This window comes from Scyliorhinus torazame, chromosome 13 (assembly GCF_047496885.1).
Source record: "Scyliorhinus torazame isolate Kashiwa2021f chromosome 13, sScyTor2.1, whole genome shotgun sequence".
Lineage (NCBI taxonomy): Eukaryota > Metazoa > Chordata > Chondrichthyes > Carcharhiniformes > Scyliorhinidae > Scyliorhinus > Scyliorhinus torazame.
The window spans coordinates 228638786-228653552 of record NC_092719.1 but is presented as its reverse complement, the minus strand read 5'-3'; the positions used below and the strand labels follow the sequence as shown (position 1 = coordinate 228653552).

At 45.2% G+C, this 14767-nt stretch overlaps 2 protein-coding genes across 4 annotated transcripts in view; one reads left to right on the top strand and one right to left on the bottom strand.

The window, feature by feature from the left end:
* The first annotated feature begins 1891 nt into the window (after window positions 1–1891).
* On the top strand, window positions 1892–7114 carry LOC140388664 (musculoskeletal embryonic nuclear protein 1-like). Of its 2 annotated transcripts, none has more exons than XM_072473156.1 (3): window positions 1892–2038; window positions 2668–2791; window positions 6717–7114. In XM_072473156.1, the coding sequence occupies exons 1-3, from the start codon at window positions 2006–2008 to the stop codon at window positions 6824–6826; spliced, it is 267 nt and encodes an 88-aa protein (XP_072329257.1). In that variant the 5' UTR covers window positions 1892–2005; the 3' UTR covers window positions 6827–7114. The 2 variants fall into 2 exon arrangements, with proteins under 2 accessions (XP_072329257.1, XP_072329258.1); XM_072473157.1 differs by lacking the exon at window positions 1892–2038 and adding an exon at window positions 2276–2579.
* Window positions 6739–14767, bottom strand: part of rft1 (RFT1 homolog) — a 131729-nt gene continuing 123700 nt past the window's right edge. For both annotated transcript variants that reach the window (XM_072473149.1, XM_072473152.1), the window contains one exon: window positions 6739–13653. In XM_072473149.1, coding sequence (XP_072329250.1) covers window positions 13495–13653 — 159 coding nt within the window. In that variant the 3' untranslated portion in view covers window positions 6739–13494. The remainder of the gene's footprint in view (window positions 13654–14767) is intronic.

Genomic DNA, 14767 nt, shown 5'->3' with positions numbered 1-14767 from the left:
TTAAGTCACCCCTCAGCCTTCTTTGTTCCAAGGAAAATAACCCCAACCTATCCAATCTCTCCTCATAGCTACACTTTTCTAACCCAGGCAACATTCTTGTAAACCTCCTCTGCACTCTCTCCAGAGCAATAACGTCCTTCCTGTAATGTGGTGTGCAGAACTGCGCACAATATTCCAGTTGTGGCTTCACCAGTGTTTTATATAATCCCAATATGATATGCTTACTTTTATATTCTATACCTCAGCCAATGAAGGAGAGCATTCTATATGCTTTCTTAACAACCTTGTCTACTTGAACTGCTGTCTTTCAGGACCTGTGTACTTGTACGCCAGGATCTCTCACCTTCATTTACCCCTTTGTATATTCCCATTTATTGTGTACACCCTACAAATGTTTGACCTCCCTAAATGCACTTCTCACCAGCATCACACCAGCTTTTGATGATTGTTCCCTCCTTTTTCGACCACTTCTGGTCCACAAATCCATACACCGGTGGGACACGCTCTCCTTCCACCTCTCCTGCACCTTTTACAATCTCACAGCCCAGCCATTAGCCGGGGAAAGGCCCAAAAAGTCCACCACGAGTGGGAGCCACCAAACGTGCAGCCACTCACACCATCAGAAGTCCCCAGGTGCCCTTTCTAATCCCACCTTCCTGTACCCGATCTGTTAAACTTCTCTGTTAAATTCCATCTGCCACTTCATCGTCCACTCCATCTATATCGTTCTGGAGATTATAGCTATCCTCTACACTGTCCACCACTTGGCCAATCTTTGTGTTGTCTGCAGATTTCCCAGTCGTGCTCCCCACGTTCACATCCAAATTGTTAATATATAACACAAACAGTAAGGGTCCCAACACCGGGTCCTGTGGAACATCACTTGAAACATCTTTCCAATTCCAAGGGCAGCCATCGACTATTACCCTTTGTTTCCTGTTACTAAGCCAACTTTTTATCCAGTTCGCCACATTGCCCTGTATCCCACAGGCTTTCACTTTCTTGACCAATTTGACATGTGGAACTTTGTCAAATGCCTTGCTAAAATCCATGTACACAACATCCACTTCACGACCTTCATCAACCCTTCTTGTCACTTCCACAATGAATTCAATCAAATTTGTGAGACAAGACTTTCCTTTCACAAATCCATGCTGACTATCCCTAACTAGTCCATGCCTTTCTATGTGACAGTTAATCCTATTTCTCAGGATTGAGTCTAGTCATTTGTCCACTATTGACGTAAGACAAACTCTTTAATTGTTTGGCATTTCCTTTGATCCCTTTTTAAACAATGGAGTCATGTTTGCATTACTCCAGTCCTCCGGAACCTCCCCTGAATCTAGTGAGAATTGGAAAACAATCAGAGCAACTGCCAGCTCCTCCCTGATCTCCTTCAGTAGCCTCGGAAACAATCCATCTGGCCCTGGTGACTTAGCAACTTTCAAGGATTCCAATCCTTCGAGTACTTCCTCTCTCTATGATTATCCCAACCAGTATCTGTGTTCCTCCTGGATTATTATATCTGTGTCACCATTTCCTTTGTGAAGGCAAATGCCTCTGCTGTTTCCCACTATGTTATGAGGCATCCTTCATCAAGGAACTTGAGGAGTGTTGTTGCCCCACTGAGAGCTTCATTTTCTTTGTCTTCCAGGAGCCCTTTCTGGGATCCAACAAGGGGATGGCATTTTATCTGAAGTCCCAGGAAATAAATGTAATGACTATCAGTTTGATAAACAGTTAATCCTGGAGTTACAAAGAACAATCATTTGGAGTTGAAATGTTAACTCTCCCCCCTTCCCCAATGCTGCCACCGATTGGGTGTTTCCATGGTATCACATGTGAGTGACGCTGGATGTCAGTGTTCTTAGCCTCCTTGTCTGGACAAGTGGACTAAACTGGTTGATTGTGATATTCTTCAATCCTGGGTTATGACTCTTGTCTCAGGGAATGTTTCCGATCACCAAGCACAAGTGAAGATGACAAGATTTTGTCAACTAAAAGCATGCTGAATATATTGATCATGAAGTTAAATAAGGTACAAACATTGGGAAGAGTGTCTAAATGTCAGAGCCATAGATAGGGACTGAGTCAGGAGCAGCAGCTGAATTTGGGATTGGGCAGCAGTCAGATTTGCTCAATCTTGCCCCACGGTAAGCAGCTGATGATCACTTTTCAATTTAGTTCTCGGAATAAACCCAGAGTTCAATCCATCACCCCCCCCCCCCCCCCCCCAGCAACTTCTCTTCATCACAGTTAGAACATTGAACCTGGTTTGGAGTTAGGATCTGGGTCTGTTTCTGGGCTGCAAACTCGATGGAATCTATGTGCCAAAAATCTGCAACTTTCCTCCCAGTGAGGCTGTGCAGCTGCCTGCAAACATCAAACAGGTTCAGTAAATTCTACACAGAAGAATCATGGTTAATAATAAGCGGCTGGTGACAGACTCTGAGCTCATTCCCGGCTCCAGAATTAGAAAATTACCAGCAACAAAACTCGGAGCCAATTGAGCTGAACCGCGGATTCCAACCGACACTTTCTGGAAGATTAACTTTGAACAGACCAAAGCCATGTCGCAGGTAGAAATTCCTCATTCCGCCTGTATTCCGCTTCTTTATTGAACCATTTAATGTATTTTTTCAAACTGTTGTAAAATGTGCCATTTAGGAAGCGCACGTTGTTAAGAAGAAACGGCCACCGATGAAGGAAGAAGATATTAAAGGGGCTCGGAATAAACTGGGAAGTGAAAAGAAAATCCAGTCCAAAACCTACCGGGTTCTCCAGCAATGCGGTGAGTCCTGAAAATAAAACCGCTCCTGGGAAAGTGAGGGGTTCAAATAGGAGCGAAGGCTCTTGACCTTTCTGATGCCCGAATGTTTACTGGTTTCTCGAATGTCTTGTCTTTATGTCCATTAATTTTTGTAACAAAGTGTGAAACTGACCAACGCTGAATTGAACAAACCCAGGTTGGATTTTTAAATAGCACCTGGACTCGAAACGTTTGCTCTTTTCTCTTCCTACAGACCTGTTGAGATTTTCCAGCATTTTCTTTTTGATATCAATTTATTTCCTCAGTTATTGAAATGTAATTTTTATTCCTGAATCTGGAAGTGGATTTTCTCTCTCGCTATCTCATAACCATTCCATGAATCTGCGTTAATTTGTCCAAGTACTTTCTCATCGCCTCTAGCCCTTAAAACCAAAATAAATACTGTGGCTGGGTCAAAATCCTGGAACTCCCTCCCTGAAAGCACAGTGGATGTACCTACACTACAGGGACACCTTCTGGTTTAGCTCACTCCACTCTACAGCTGGTTAGTGAGGCAGAGTCAAGGCCAGCAGTGCGGGTTCAATTCCCGTAGTCGCTGAGTTTGCCTCAAGTTTACCGGTCAATAACAGCACAAAATACCTTCTCTTCTGGGAGGAGGTCTCTGAACAGTAAACAATCCTCACCCATGAGGCTCTAGACCATCAGCAGTAAATCTAATACAATCAGTAATGGAAGTAGGGTCATCGAAAAGTTACAGCACAGGAGGCCATTCGGCCCTTCTTGTCCGTGCCAGCCTGAGGACCCGCAGGTGCCCTTTCTAATCCCACCTCCATGCACCCGGCCCACAGCCCTGTAGTTTACAGCAGTTAAGGTGGCGATCCAGGTTCGGTTTAAAAGAGTCTCTGCCTCCACCACCAACTCGGGCAGTGAATTTCAGACTCCCACTACCCTCTGTGTAAAAAGGTTCTTCCTCACGTCCCCTCCACACCTTCTGCCACTTATCTTGAATCTATGTCTCCGGTTCTAGAATTCTCCACCAAGGGAAACTATTTTATCCTTTCCACTCTATCACCTCCCCTTATATTTTTGTACACCTCAATTAAGTCACCCCCTCAGCCTTCTTTGTTCTGAGGAAAATAACCCCAACCTATCCAATCTCTCCTGGCAATAAAGATAAATATTATAACATCCTTCCTGTAATGTGGTGACCAGAACTGCACACAATACTCCAGTTGTGGCCTCACCAGTGTTTTACACAATTCTAACACTATATCCTTACTTTTATATTCTATACCTCTGCCAAGGAAGGAAGACCACATAACAGAAAGGATGTTATAATATTAATCTTTATTGTTATTGCTCTGGAGAGTGTGCAGAGGAGGCTTACAAGAATGTTGCCAGGACTAGAAAAGTGTGCTAAAATCCATGTACCACATCCACTGCACTACCTCCATCAACCCTTCTTGACATCTCCTCAAAGGTTCAATCAAATCTGTGAGGTAAGACCTTCCTTTAACAAATCTATGCTAACTATCCTTAACTAATTCATGCCTTTCTCTGAGAGTTTAAAAAAATAAATTTACAGTACCCAATTATTGTTTTTCCAATTAAGGGGCAATTTAACGTGGCCAATTCACCTACCTGCACATCTTTGGGTTGTGGGGGTGAGACCCACGCAGAGGAGAGAATGTGCAAACTCCACACGGACAGTGATCTGGGGCCAGGTTCGAACCCGGGACCTCGGCGCCATGAAGCAGCAGTGCTAACCACTGTCCCACCATGCCACCAGCTTCTATGGTCTGGTCACCACACTACCAGAAAGATGTGGAGGCTTTGGAGAGGGTGCAGAGGAGGTTTACCAGGATGTTACCTGGTCTGGGGATGTTAGCTATGTGGAGAGGCTAAATAGACTCAGACTGTTTTCATTAGAAAAACGGAGGTTGAGGGGTGACCTGATAGAGGTCTACAAGATTATGAGGGACATGGATAGAGTGGATGGGCAGGCACTTTTTCCTAGGGTGGAGGGATCAGTCACAAGGGGGCATAGGTTTAAGGTCCCTGGGACAAGGTTTAGAGGAGATGTGCGAGGCAGTTTTTTTTGTTGTTTTTTTTACAGAGGGTGGTGGATGCCTGGAACTTGTTGCCAGGGAATGTTGTGGAAGCAGATACATTAACAGTGTTCAAAAGGCATCTTGACAAACACATGGATGGTATAGAGGGATACGACACAAGAACGTGTTGAGGGTTTTGGCCAAGGGTGGTATCACGACCGGTACAGGCTTGGAGGGCCTGTTCCTGTGCTGTCTTGTTCTTTGTATCCTTTCATTCCTTTAGCCACAAGAGCTGTATCTAATTCCTTCTTGAAATTACATTATGTCTTGGCCTCAAACTACGTTCTGTGGCAGTGAATTCCACAGATTCACCACTCTCTGGGTGAAGACATTTTTCCTCACCTCAGTCCTAAAAGGTTTACCCCTTATCCTCAAACTATGACCCCTAGTTCTGGACTCCCCCACCATCGGGAACATTCTTTCGGTATCTACCCTGTCTAACCCGGTTAGAATTTTGTATGTTTCTGTGCGATCCCCTCTCCCTCTTCTGAACTCCAATGAATATAATCCTAACCAATTTAGTCTCTCCGCATATGACAGTGCTGCCATCCCAGGAATCAGCCTGGTAAACATTTGCTGTACTCCCTCCATCCATTGGAGGGTTTCCCAAGAACATCCATTTAATGCTGGGATGGACAGACTTTTGGTCTCTCAGTGAATTAAGGGATACAGGGAGCAGCAGGCGGGGAAGTGGAGTTGAACCCCAAGATCAGCCATGACCATATTAAATGGTGGAGTTGGCTCAATGAGCTGTATGGTCTACTCCTCTTCCTATTTCTTGTTTCGTTCCAGTTTGTAGGATGGTGTTATAGAACATTACAGCGCAGTATAGGCCCTTCGGCCTTGATGTTGCGCCGACCTGTGAAACCAATCTAAAGCCCATCTACACTATTCCATTATCATCCATATGTCTATCCAATGACCATTTAAATGCACTTAATGTTGGCGAGTCCACTACTGTTGCAGGCAGGGCATTCCACGCCCTTACTACTCTCTGAGTAAACAACCTACCTCTGACATCTGTCTTATATCTATCTCCGCTCAATTTAAAGCTATGTCCCCTCGTGCTAGACATCACCATCCAGAGGAAAAAGGTTCTCACTGTCCACCCTATCCAATCCTCTGATCATCTTGTATGCCTCAATTAAGTCAGCTCTTAACCTTCTTCTCTCTAACGAAAACAGCCTCAAGTCCCTCAGCCTTTCCTCATAAGATCTTCCCTCCATGCCAGGCAACATCCTGGTAAATCTCCTCTGCACCCTTTCCAATGCTTCCACATCCTTCCAATAATGCGGCGACCAGAACTGCACACAATACTCCAAATGCGGCCGCACCAGAGTTTTGTACAGCTGCAACATGACCTCATGGCTCCGAAACTCAATCCCTCTACCAATAAAAGCTAACACACCGTACGCCTTCTTAACAACCCTATCAACCTGGGTGGCAGCTTTCAGGGATCTATGTACATGGACACAGAGATCTCTCTGCTCATCCACACTATCAAGAATCTTACCAGTAGCCCAGTACTCTGTCTTCCTGTTATTCCTTCCAAAATGAATCACCTCACACTTTTCTACATTAAACTCCATTTGCCATTTCTCAGCCCAGCTCTGCAGCTTATCTATGTCCCTCTGTAACCTGCAACATCCTTCCGCACTGTCCGCAACTCCACCGACTTTAGTGTCATCCGCAAATTTACTCACCCATCCTTCTAAGCCCTCCTCCAGGTCATTTATAAAAGTATTGTTGTGCCTTGCCCATGTTTTGCTACAATCTTATGTTTGGTTGCCTGGATCAGTGGCACAGTTCTGTGACTCTGTTTTTTGTACTAACAGAGCAGGAAGGTGCTGTTGCTCCTTCTGTCTTCAGCAGCACGAGAACGGGACAAGAGACAGCGTTCACAAAGGGAGCAGATGATCAGCCAAAGAGCGTCTTCAGTAAATGAGAAAAGTTCTGCAGCCAATGGCTTTTGATCCTAAAGTGAGAACAGCTGTAAGCTAATGTTATGAAACCTCAATGTTCTTCCTGGAGTGAAGAAATCCGGTTTAGTTTTATATATGATTAAAACCAAAATAATTAAGGTCACTTCCTGATTTTGCATCCCACTGACCAAGTGGATTTGAATTATGAAGCTAGAAAGTGTTTGGTTGAGAAAAGCACCTGATTGGAAAGAAGATCGAATTGTCCAAACTCTTCAAATAAACAAACCATTTGAGGTTAGTGATTTAATCAACGCTGAGAGCTGCTCATTTGTTTCTTTATCATATTCAGTCTGCTTTATGTTGCACTTGGTTTTCAATCAGACTCATTGGACAGCTCAGACCCAATCTGCTAAATCAGTGGACAACAGAAAGACAGAGAGCTGAAAAAAAGGTCTGGCCTGAGTATTAAGTATTCCTGTAAGATAGCAAAGTAAGAAAAGGAGGAGGAGTGGTGGTATTGATTAAGGAGAGTATTGCAGTGCTGGACAGAGAGGATGTCCAGGAGGGTCAAGGGCAGAATCTATTTGGCTAGAGCTAAGGAATAAAAAAGATGCAGTTGCATTGCTCTGTAGTTTATAGGCCACCAACTTGTCAGAAAGTGAAGGAATAATTTGCAAGGAAACTACAGAGAAGTGCAAGAGTGATAGAATTGTTAAAATGAGGGTCTTTAATTATCCAAAAATAGACTGGGATAGACTAGAGGCTTTTCAGTAACTTCATTGAAGCCTACTTGTGACAATAAGCAATTATTATTATTATTTGTGTAAAGGGTAGAGAGGGACAAAAGGTCCTGGAGTTGATTCAGGAAAGTTTTCTACTGCAGTGTGTGTCCAGTCCACTGAGGCACTGATGGACATGGTTCCTGGAAATGAGTTGTGCTCAGTGGATAGTGTCAGTAGGGGAGCATTGCTTCATAAGGGTTAGATGACTATGAAAAGAACCAGGAGAAATGCAAAGAAAGAATATGAAGAAGAAAAAGTGAGTTTCTGACAGATGTCAAGTGGAAAATACACCGAGTACTTGGCAGAAGGTTCAGAGGGCAACTGAAAAAGCAAATAAAAGAAACAAAGAGCGTGTATTGGAAGATACGGCCAAATAAAATAAAATTCTTCTACAGGCATATTAACAGTAAAGGGTGATAAAAGTAGAAATAAAGCAGATTTGTGGCTGAAAGGGGGATTTACATTTGGGTTCGAGAGGCCAGACAGCTTATTCCTGGTTTCACTTTATGTTCTACATTCTAAATGCAGGGGGAATGTCAGAGGTATTAAATACTTTGCATCTGTCTTTACAAGGTTTCTGCACTTGTCACTGTGAACAAGCTTAGACCCTCAAAGAGTTTAAGATTGATAAGGAGGTGGTATTGGATGGGCTGGCTGCACTTAAATGTTGAATGGCATCAGGGCTGAGGCATCCAAGGATACTGAGGGAAGTGGGTGAAATGTAGAGGCACTAAGCCATAATTTTCCAAACTTCTTTAGACTCGGGTCGGAGGGCAAGAGAATTATAAACTTTACACTTTTGTTCAAAAAAGGGTGTCAAAATAAGCCCAACAACTACAGATCAGTCAGATTAAGGTCAGTGGTGGGGAATCTTTCAGACAGGAACAGGAGCAACATTTAATTAAATTGGCAGAGTAATGATTAACAATTGCTTTTCAGGCTGGAGCTCCACAGGGATCAATATCGGGATCCTTGCTCTTCCTGATATATATTACTGAAAACTTACTATACAGGGCAAAATTCCAAAATTTACAGATGATACAAAATTTGGAAGTATTCTGAACCATGAGGAGGATAGTGTAAAACCTCAAAAGAACAGAATCATAGAATCGCTACAGTGCAGAAGGAGGACATTGGGCCCATCAAGACTGCAGCAACCCTTCGGAAGAGCTTTCTGCCCAGGCCCACTCTCACATCCGCCCCACCCCTGTAACTTAATCTGCACTAAGGGGAATTTAGCACAGCCAATCCACCTAACCTGCACATGTTTGGACTGTGGGAGGAAACCGAAGAAAACCCACGCAGTCACGGGGAAAAATTGCAAACTCAACACAGACAGTAACCCAAGACCGGAATTGAACCCGGGTCTTTGGCGTTGTGAGGCAGCAGCCCTTTAAACCCTAGCAGCTGCTGTGATGAAGCCTTGTCCCTCGAATCTTTGGATTACTAATCCAGCGACAATACCGCTATACCACCATCTTCCTAGGTTGGTGGAATGAGCGTAGATTAAATTTAATGCAGATAAATGTGAAATGATTCATTTTGGTGGGAAGATGCCAAGAAACAATATAAAGGGTATCATTCTAAAGGTGGTGCAGGAGCAGGAGGGACCTGGCTGTATACATGTATAAATCAGCAAAGCTGGCAGAACAGGTTGAGTGTGCGATTAATTAAATGTACAATTCCTGGGTTTTATCAATATGGTATAAAATACAAGAGCAAAGAAGTTATGTTAAACTTGTATAAATCACAGAATTATTACAGAAAGCTAATCGACCTATGTCCCACCAACTCTCCGAATGAGCATTTCACAGCATGCCATTCACCTGCCTCCTCCCCTTAACCCTATACATCGCCACTCCGAGGAGGTTATGGTCCAATCAGTGGTGGATTCTCACACCGGACAAATGTGTCTGCATTTAAATTCTGAATTGCCCGTCTCGCCTGACCTTCCTGACTCAGGCCGGGTAAGATTCAGGCAGCAAACAGCGTCTCTGGCTCCAGCAGCAAAGTGTAAAAGAAGTGGAGTGAAAGAGGACACACCTCTTTTTTCACAGCACTAGTTACCCGAAAGCAGGTGAGTTTAAAGGTCCCATTGAAAAGGTAAGTGTGTGAGGTAAGTGAATGGGATGGGAGTCAGACATGTGGGGGTCTTGGAAATCGGGGGATGGGCAGTTCAGACATCAGGGGGAGTCGGATATGTGGGGGTGGGATGTTTGGATGTGTGGGGCGGGGCAGGGTGAACAGAGAGTCGGGATATTGGGGGGGGGGGGTCAGACATCAGGGAGGGGAGTCGAGAGATGGACATTGTGGGGGAGTCGGACACTGAGGGGTGTGCAAGATGGGTTGTGGATGGTCAGGTTGGTGGGGGGTCGGGTCCAATAATGTTGGGGGAGTTAGGTCAAAGGGGTTGGGGAATCCCATGCGGGTGGAGGGAATACAGTGGGGGGTGGGGTATTTAGTTGGGAGGGTGTGGGATGTCCCCTGGGGAGGTCGGGGATGTGGGGTCCTGAGCAGGGCTTGATATGGGTGTTTAAAATAGTTACACTGAAGTTAGAAGTGCTTTTATTTCTTCTCTTTCAGAGTAATTATTGGTGTCAAACTGGCAGAACCACCTGAGTTAGTGATTTAAATCAGAGGGTTCCCAGCCCAGTGCAATTGTTTGGAGGAAGTTCACGTTTTGGACAATTGCCGGGTAGACCCTTACCTAGGAACCTCGGAGGATTCCCCAGCACATCTTTTTTTAAAAAAACATTTTATTACGGTATTTGTAGTTTTTATAATAATAACAATAACAGCAACATAAACATGGTAAATACCCCCAGCTTTGGGATACTCCCCCAATCCGACGTTGGGGAAGTTAGGGGCCATTGTTTCTTTTCAAATAGTCATCTAATTCACTGTTTTTTAAAATATAAATTTAGAGTACCCAATTCATTTTTTCCAATTAAGGGGCAATTTAGCATGGCCAATCCACCTACCCTGCACATCTTTGGGTTGTGGGGGGTGAAGCCCACGCAAACACGGGGAGAATGTGTAAACTCCACACGGACAGTGACCCAGAGCCGGGATCGAACCTGGGACCTCGGCACCGTGAAGCAGCAGTGCTAACCACTGCGTCACCGTGCTGCATCTAATTCCCTCTTGACTAGCTTGATTGAATCTGCCTCCACCACACTTCCCGGCAGTGCATTCCAGGCTTGAGCCACTCGTGGTGGGAAAAGTTATTCTCCTGTGACTATTGCTTACAAAACACTGGTTTGGCTTCAATTGGAGTATTGCATCCGGTTCTCAACACCGCATTTTAGGTGTGGGCGTTAGAGAGGATGCAGAAAAACAGATAAATTGGTTAGGTTCGGACTGTTTTTCTTAGAGAAGTGAAGGTTTGAGAAGAGATTCGATAAAGGTTTTCAAAATCATGAGGGGTCTGTGCAGAGTAGATAAACTGTCCCCATTTGGTGGAAGGATTGAGAACCAGAAAAGACCGATTTAATTGGCAAAAGGAGCAATGGAGACACGAGGAACACCTTACTGCAGCGGGATATTTGGATCTGGAATGCACTGTCCTAGAATGTGGTGGAGACAGATTCAATTGAGGCATTCAAGAGAAAATTGGATTATTATCTGAAAAGGAAGAACATGCTTAGGGGCAGGGTGAAAACAGAAGAGCCAGCACAGAGACAGTGGGTTGAATGGCCTCCTTGTGCACTGTATGCATTTTATGATGCTATCCTATTTGCTTCAACCACTCCCATTGGTAACGAGTTCCACATTCTCATCACCCTTAAGGTAAAGAGATTTCGTCTGAATTTCCTAATTAGATTTCAAAGAACATCGAAAAGTACAGCCCAGGAACAGACTCTTTGGCCCTCCAAAGCTGCACCGACCATGCTGCTCGTCTAAACTAAAACCCCCTAGACCATATCCCTCTATTCCCATCCTATTCATGTAATTGTCAAGATGCCCCTGAAACGTCACTATCGTCCCTGCTTCCACCACCTCCTCTGGCAGCGAGTTCCAGGCTCCCACTACACTGTGTAAAAACCTTCCCTCGTACCCCCTCGCACCTTAAACCTATGTCCCCGAGTAATTCACTCTTCCACCCGGGGAAAAAGCTTCTGACTATCTACTCTGACCGTGCCCCTCATATTATAGACTTCTACCATGGTGACTATCTTATATTAATGGCCTCTAGTTGTGCTCTTTCCCACAAGAAGAAATATTCTCTCTGCTACTCGATCAAAACCTTTCAGAATTTTAAATTCCTCCATTAGGTTATGTCTTAGCCTTTTTTTTTCCAAAAGAAATGAGAGTGAGCCCACTCACCCACCCTATCCCATAACCCTGGACACTAAAGGGCAATTGATCATGGTCAATCCACCAAAGCTGCACAGCTTTGGACTGTGAGAGGAAACCAGAGCACCCGGAGGAAACCCACGCAGACACGGGGAGAACGTATAAACTGCACATAGACAGTCACACAAGGCCAGAATTGAACCCGGCTCCCTGGTGCTATGAGGCAGCAGTGCTAACCACTGTGCCACCGTGCAGCTCATTCCTCCTAATAAACACAACACTGGAAACCCTCACCATTAATTCCCATCTTCCTTTTATCCTACACATCTGTACTGTACAGATATGAAGTATGAACAGGAGGCTGATAATAGTCAGAATTTCAATAAAGACCTTGGGGCTGGATTCTCTGCAGCCCGACGCCAAAATCACGTCTGGTGCCGGGGCAGAGAATCCAGTTTGACGCCGTAATGGGGCTTGGCATCGGTTCGGCGATTCTCCGGGCACCGAAAATCAGCGTCACCAGGGAGTACGCCACGCCGCCGGGGGGCCATTGCCAGAGGCCTGCTCAGCAATCCTCTGCTCCCAACCACCCGAATTCCCGACGGCGTGGAACTAACCACCTATTGCCGGTTGGGATGCTCGCGTGACGGCTGCGGTCTCCGTGCACGGCCGCCCTGGTTGGGGCCGGGCAGATCAGAGACCCGGGGGGGGGGGGGGGGGGGGGGGCTTAAAGGCGGCTGGAGATTTAATGTGCGGGGGGTTGAGGGTCGGGCGTGCGGCCGATCGGGGGGTCTCTTTCTTCGGTCTGGCTCCGCGGTCCGAGTCCACCATGGAGCGCAGCGTGGCTGCTGGAGGCCGCCGCCATGCACGTGCGCGGCCTCTGACCCACAAGTGCAGGGGCCCGTATCCGCAGCAAAAGCTGCGAGATTCACTCTGGGTTTCCTGCTAGCCCCCTGCTGGGCTGGGAATTCGTTTGACTTTTTTGCAGGAATTTCAGGAGTAAAACCCAACCGCTTGTAGCCGGCGTGGGGGTCATAGTCTCAATAATGACGAATCCAGCCCCTTGTGGCCGGTTTATTTATAATTTCAATTAGAACCAGAAATTCAGCGCTGTGGACCCGGGTTCGAATCCCGGCCCCGGGTCACTGTCCGTGTGGAGTTTGCACATTCTCCCCGTATCTGCGTGGGTCTCACCCCCCACAACACAAAGATGTGAAGGGTAGGTGGATTGGTCACGCTATAGTGCCCCTTAATTGGGAAAAAAAGAATTGAGCACTCTAAATTTATTTTTAAAAAGAACCAGAAATAACCTGGGATGTAAGAGTAGCTGCTATCAATTTCGTCTGGGTGAATCAGTCTGATGCTTCCCCTTTCTACTAAACCCCACCTCCAATAAAATGTTCCAATTGACAAGCAAATGTCATCAAATTCTAGTAATACACACCCAGCACTAGTGTCACAGACACAAAGGCTGAAGTTTTCCAGAACAACTGCTTTTCATTTCAGTGATTTTATAATGATTGAAATGTGAGACTTGAATCCATTGCCCCCTTAGGACTGCTGTTGTCAATCTCCGCAGCTCTCGAATCGTTCCACTGCTTTCATTCCTAATCCTATGTTTCTTTCTTGTCCTGGGAAAGGAATTGAGTTCTAACGAACCAAACAAATTTAGGCTCGGTGAAGAAGATTGTGATGAGGACGATGATCAAACACACAGCCCCAAGTAGAACATGAACTGACAGGGCCATTAAACCCTGCTGACTCAGAGATGCCTGCAAATAAAACCAAACAGCTGAAAGCAACAAGATAGCACAAAACATACAGTACATCAGTGTCATGGGGTCAGGGAACAATATGTGTTTGTCACCAGGGGCCAGTGTCCTTTGTAACAGGGTGTGTGTGTGTGGGGGGGGTGTCATCGGCCAGTGTTCATGTTTTATAGGAATGTAGGAACAGGTTGTCAGCGCTTTGAGCCTTTTTGGCCATTTAATAAGATCATGGCTGATCATCCATTTCTAGGCCTTTGCCCCACACTATCCCCATATCCCTTTATGTCATTGGTATTTAGAGAAATCTGTCAATCTCTACTTTAAACATCCTCAATGACTGAGCTACACAGCTCTCTGTGATAAAGAATTCCAAAGGCTCACCTTCTGAGTAACAAAATTGCTCCTTAACTTGGTCCTAAGTGGTTTTATTTTGAAATTGTGTCTACTGGTTCTAGATCCAACATCCAGGGGAAACATCTTACCTGCAACTACCCCGTCCAACTCTAAGGGTTTTGCAGATTTTAATGAGATCACCTCTCATTCTTCAAAACTCTGGAGAATAAAGGCCCAGTTTGCCCCACTCACTCTTCACAAGACATTCCTGCCATCCCCAGGACAAACCAGGTGAACCTTTGTGGCACTCCCTCCATAGCAATAATATTCTTCCTACGGTAAGGGAACCAAAACTTCACACTACTCCAGATGCCGTCTAACCAAGTTTGAAGCAAGACTTTGCTACCCCTGTACTTAAATCCCTTAGCGATAAAGGCTAACATTCCATTAGCCTTCCTAGCTGCACCTGCATGCTATCCTTCAGTGATTTAGTGAGATGAGGAAACACTTTATACATCAACACTTTCTAATCTCACCATTTACAAAACACTCTCCCTTCGACCAAAGTGGACGACTCACATCTTTCCACATTATTTCATCTGCCATGTTCTTGCCCACTCTGTCCAAACCCACCTGTACCTGCATTCTACCTTTCTCATATCACACATTCCCACCTAGCTTTATGTCATCTGTGAACTTGGAAATATTAGATTTGGTCCCCACATCCAAATCATTGATATATATTGGGAACAGCTGAGGCCCAGGTACTGGTCCTTGCAGTACC

Excerpts from the sequence above, each read along its gene's own strand:
- LOC140388664 (XM_072473156.1), top strand. The coding sequence starts at position 2,006 with ATGCTGAATATATTGATCATGAAGTTAAATAAG. Across the intron at positions 2,039-2,667 it reads TGATCATGAAGTTAAATAAG|GAAGCGCACGTTGTTAAGAA; the intron begins GTACAAACATTG and ends TGTGCCATTTAG. Across the intron at positions 2,792-6,716 it reads CCGGGTTCTCCAGCAATGCG|AGCAGGAAGGTGCTGTTGCT; the intron begins GTGAGTCCTGAA and ends TTGTACTAACAG.